This window comes from Sinocyclocheilus rhinocerous, unplaced genomic scaffold (genome assembly GCF_001515625.1).
Source record: "Sinocyclocheilus rhinocerous isolate Xijiao unplaced genomic scaffold, SAMN03320098_v1.1 scaffold1198, whole genome shotgun sequence".
Classification (NCBI taxonomy): Eukaryota; Metazoa; Chordata; class Actinopteri; order Cypriniformes; family Cyprinidae; genus Sinocyclocheilus; species Sinocyclocheilus rhinocerous.
The window spans coordinates 142708-148172 of NW_015649585.1; the positions used below are offsets into that span (position 1 = coordinate 142708).

General features: G+C 38.2%; 2 protein-coding genes across 6 annotated transcripts in view; one reads left to right on the forward strand and one right to left on the reverse strand.

Moving 5' to 3' along the window:
• The window catches only part of LOC107710821 (uncharacterized), a 3477-nt gene extending 2353 nt beyond the window's left edge, over window positions 1-1124 (reverse strand). The window contains exons 1-2 of the mRNA XM_016515670.1: window positions 758-1124; window positions 559-671 (exon numbers count right to left, since the gene is read on the reverse strand). Of these exons, the coding sequence (XP_016371156.1) occupies window positions 559-671; window positions 758-1124 (480 nt within the window). The remainder of the gene's footprint in view (window positions 1-558; window positions 672-757) is intronic.
• A 3014-nt stretch (window positions 1125-4138) lies between these two features.
• Window positions 4139-5465, forward strand: part of kansl3 (KAT8 regulatory NSL complex subunit 3) — a 35719-nt gene continuing 34392 nt past the window's right edge. For 4 of the 5 annotated variants that reach the window (XR_001636639.1, XM_016515679.1, XM_016515681.1 and 1 more), the window contains exon 1: window positions 4139-4323. The gene's annotated coding sequence lies outside the window, so the exon portion shown is untranslated. Of the gene's footprint in view, window positions 4466-5465 lie in introns of all 5 variants that reach the window. The other variant, XM_016515680.1, reaches the window with a different exon arrangement.

The window sequence follows — 5465 nt, forward strand, 5'->3', positions numbered from 1 at the left end:
CGGGGGGGGGGATGTCTCCCTCGGTCCGTTCGCCGCAGGGCCCGGTGCGATCGCACCAGTTGCACCCCCCTAAGGACTGCCCTGCCACCACCAAATGATTACTCTTGCTAAGTAATTAATTACTAGCTAATTACGTCTTCAACCGTGTAAGATTATTATACTAAATACTCTAAAAGTATTGGATTACTTATTACTTTCGAAATTCCATATCAACCTCAACCCGTTGAACAATACAAGAATAGACACTGACACAAAGAAACTGCTCTTTTAATTCTTTCAAATAAATAATAGGCTATAAAATGCATAAATTAACCAAAGGGAGATGAATGCATTAAAATCATACATTTTAACATTAAATGTTAAATTTTGATGTTAAATCCACTATTGCTATTACATAATTGTTTCATAGTTTACACAGTATTTATTGCAATTACATCAGAAGTAACTGTAATTAAATTACAGAAAAATTAGGAGTAATCCCTTATTAAGTAATTAAATTACAGTAACGGATTACTTACAAATGCATTACACCCAAAACTGCAAATGATTTAGATTTACCTTCTCTATGGACTCCAGAGGAGAAAGAGGAGGACACCCGCTGTACAGGAACTGCTCTTGATAACTACAGTCATATCTGTTCTTTTTCTCCTGCCTTAGACTTGATCCAACACCTGATTAATAAAAAATAAAGCATCATCTGTTCAAAAAAGGCAAAAAACAAAAAGGTCAATGGACAATGTGAGTGTGCAGTACTGACCTGCGCTCCCTGGTTCCTTTGCAATAAGGATTGGAGACACCTCTTGTTTGGTGTAACTGGATCTGTATGTCGGCTCGGGATATTTTCCCTCCGGCACACTTATTCTGACTTTGGTAACTGGTCGAACAAGTTTGGCTTTAGAAATTGGCAGGTACTTGAAATCAGAATGAGTGGTCACAAAGTCACCACTCCTGTCCCCAGAAGTCATTTTAAAGTTTGTCCTTTGCATTGTGAGGTTGGTTATCTTAGGTTGAATGACAGGGACGGAGGTTCTGTCAATGAGTCTAAAGTGGCTCTTGGTGGTGGATTGATAGATGCCATCTGGTTTATACAAAAATGGCAAATTTGAAATTCGTGAGCAATACATCTTCACGTTTTTTTTTTTTGCAGATTGCAGATAAAAAGTAAAAATGTTTGACTGAAGTCTTTTGAAAGCTTTGAAGCAGCTGTTAATCACTGATGTCTGTGAACAATAATTCCAAATAGAACCGCAACGTCATAATAAGGCTGGTTATTAGCCGGAGTGGGCGGGGCGACACGACAGACAATTTCATTGGTTCATAATACAGCAGACGCTTGAGGATGCGCGCATTTCGTTGTGTACGATTTTGTGATTTTGTGTCAGTATTACAGAAATATAAATGGGTCAGTCGGTAGTCTCTTATTATCTGTTTTGTAACCAGTGTAATAGGATCTGTCGGCTAATGTTATTGAACAGGGCTGCGTTTCCAAAAGCATCGTAAAATCCATTGAAACCAATGGAGCTACGATCGACTTGTGAAGCTTACGATGCTTTTGGGAAACGCAGCCCAGAATAAGCCTACTGAACACAGAATATACGAATATTTCAAACTTAATTATCCCGGGGTTTTGATGTTTACATTAGGGCTTCACGTTTCTGTCACGACGGGCAGCACAAACTCAGGATTTTACGAAATTTATAGCCTAATTTACTGTATTAGTAAAACATCGGACAGATTCGAAAGTAAGCGGCTGATTTTATATTTTAATGAACAATTGTGTCAAATATATATTAACGAGGTTATTTGTTGTCCATTTGATTGCAAGAAATGTTGAATTGACAAAGTTCTCTTGAATTACTTGTTACAAAGTGGAACAACGTGTAGAAAACTCCGATTCGCGTTTCTCTCAGGGGCGTTGCTAGGGTTGGGAGAGACAAGGAGCTTAGCCACAATAAAAAATAAATACATAATAATAATAATAAAGAAACTGCCATTGTTTAACTAAAGTAGGCCTACATTTATTTTTGTACTACGTACAATTCGAAACTATTAACATTTATTGACATATCACTTACTGATATAAAATTCTAATTTAACTTCATTTTGGAGTATTTCTTTATTGCACAATGCACATTTCTTAATATAATGCCTAAAATGTGTTTTAATATCACTACTAATAAGGATTGTGTGATCTCTGTATAAGATCGCAAGCTATTTAAAGTGAACCTGAAGTATACTAGCAATAGTTCCACTTTAGCACAATGAAATATCTTTAGTTGGACTTCATCACTACTTCCACACAATTAAAGTGCATTAAGCACACAATTAGTTGTTCCGATTTAGCAGACTTTAGGTATACCAGTTTAATATACCAAAAGTACAATTGCAGGGTATTTTTATTAAGCACATACATATGTAGGCTAAGAATACTTGGCACAAAATAAATGTATACGTTCTGTTATACTGAACCTCACTGACCACATCTTTGATGCTTTAAATTAAAATAATTTATTTGTGGATAAATGACCAACTTTTACAAGTTACAAGCCATAGTCCACCGTAGGATGACTTCATCCGACCCACTGAATTTATTCATTTTTAAGACTTAATTGTTCTCTTATTAAAATGTTGTATCAGACCAAAAGGCTCTGGGTGAAAACTGTTCATGTCACATAACTTAGTATAGTATAGTATAGTATAGTATTGTATAGTATAGTATATATGAAATAAATTAATACCTATAACTATAAAAAAAATTCCATACATTTTTTCACATATTAAGTCTCTAAAATGTAAAAGCAAAAATATAATTTTTCCATACTTTTCCCCAGAAACGTTTTGTTTTGCTTTTTAAATCATGAATGTACATTTGCCTCTTAAAGGGGTCATATGATGCTGCTAAAAAGAACATTATTTTGTGTATTTGGTGTAATGAAATGTGTTTATGCGGTTTAAGGTTAAAAAAACACATTATTTTCCACATACTGTACATTATTGTTTCTCCTCTATGCCCCGCCTTTCTGAAACGCGTTGATTTTTACAAAGCTCATCGGTCTGAAAAAGTGAGGTGTGCTCTGATTGGCCAGCTATCCAGTGCGTTGTGATTGGCCGAATTCCTCAAGCGTGTGACGGAAATGTTATGCCCCTTACCATACTGTGATGCCTGCGGCAACCACATGTGACGACACCGGGCTGGACTCCGCTTCGTCGGTGATGAAAGCCGATCCGGTGATCCACAGGCAAAGTCAGTGTATTTCCTCAGCGACCAGCACGGATCAGCTCCAGGCATGACGAAGCGATATCGTCCTCTTGTGGAAGGCCAAAAGGCTTGAGAATGGCGCGGCTGGCGGATTCAACGAAGGAGCGTCCGGAGGCAACCACATGTGACGACCCCGGGCTGAACTCCGCTTCGTCCACGGTGAAAGCCGATCCGGCGATCCACAGCGCGAAGTTGTAGTATTTCCTCAGCGACCAGCACGGATCAGCTCCAGGCATGACGAAGAGGATATCGTCCTCTTTTGGAAGACCAAACAAAGTAGTTTCGCTTTCACAACGAATCACACAGCGCATTCACGACATGGCGGCGGCGGCAACAACAATACTACAGCGAGAATAAAAGTTACGCCTTCTTTCTTTGCGTGAACATTTGGGCGGCGTTATGCAAATCTTCCCACATCGTGACTTAGACATGTGGGGGCGTGTTAGAACGAGCCGTTTTAGGTAGGTGTGGCTGACTCTTAACTTTTATAAAGAATATCTCTTTGGATTTGAGAATTTAGTCTTTGCAACTTTACAGATCTTCTTTATGCACCAAGAGCTTTTAACACTCCAAAGAGAAAGGAAAAATTGAAATCGCATCATATGACCCCTTTAAAGGACATCCAGCATTTCATCTAAACTAGGCCTGCTGGACCACTATAAGCCAAATATAATACAAAATAAGCCTAGAGTAATGGTATGAAGAATATCAAAACAAAGCAGCAGAATATTTAAGTGTAGTACTTGGATAATAATACCTATTGTAATTACGAAAATTAAAAGTTTAACATCTGGAATGTAAACTCCAGCCCGGGTTTCTCGCAGCTCCGCTGGCGCGGGATAGACAGACTCCAGCCCGGGTTTTCCGTTGAGCCGCTGGTGCTGTGGCGCGGTAGTAAAACAAAAGGCAGTCGACCATAGCTGAACCTTCATTATAGTGGATATTATTTTGTTGGAGTTTATAGTTTTCTCATCGCATGAACTCGATTTCCTCAGTATTGTCTACATTGTTCAGAAGACCATTCTTTGGACCGAAATTACATGAAAGGAGCCTGATACTGGACAGTGAGTAACTTATTGTGAAATGAGTTAGCCTCCGAGCTAATAGCCTGCCAGACCATAATATAGCACTGGAACGACTACACGTAAACGTTTCCGGTTTCCTACGCATTGCTTCATAAGTCTGGCAATACAGGCGATATTTCAGGTACTTTATTGTGATTTAAAAGCTCAAGTGTAACAAACTGGCATGAATGTGACGGACTGTGTGGCGCGGGCCGTTAAACACGTCCATGAAGCGTCGCGACTCGCGCCACTGCCCCGGATCACATCGCCACTCATGGCCCCCAACCATACAGTCTATGCCCCCAACTCTAAATATTACATTCAAATACAATTGACCGTCATTTAACTAAGCTAAGCGCTGTAACACCAACCACCTCCGTATGCTGTGCTTTAGAAACTACTTGAGCAGTATTTGTTTCTGTTAAGACCTGTGCTTGTGAGGTTTACAACACGTCCTTGGGGTTTTAGCAGCATTTGGTACTTTGGTAACTTTGTTTCTTCTTTTGTTGCTACAGTAAACCTGTGGTAAGCTGTCATTAACAAAATAAATGCCAGAAAGATCTTAACAAAGATCTCAGTAATTTAGCACTTTACTCAAGTAGAAATAACTATTAGGACCTGTGGTGTTTTAGCAGAAACGGTTATCATTGTGAAAAGAGTGCACTTAACTGTATTGAATGTGCACTTGTTTACTTTAAATTGTAAAAGTAGCCTATATTTAAAAAAACAAAAAAAGTGGTTCAGATAAACTAATACATTTTCACTTAATTGCAAATAACGTGCTATAAAGTGTGAAAACATTACATTCAGTTTGCACGTAAATGTTTTCTTTTATTTCCATAAGTATATTATTTCCATTATTCGTCATTTGTGACCCTGGACCACAAAACCAGTCATTAGGGTCAATTTTTTGAAATTGATTTAGGGCTATACACATTCATCTGAAAGCTGAATAAATAGGCTAAGCTTTCCATTGATGTATGGTTTGTTAGGATAGGACAATATTTGGCCGAGATACAACTATTTGAAAATCTGGAATCTGAGGGTGCAAAAAAAAATCAAATTATTTGAGAAAATTGCCTTTATAAGTTGTCCAAATGAAGTCCTTAGCAATGCATATTACTAATCAAAAATGAAGCTTT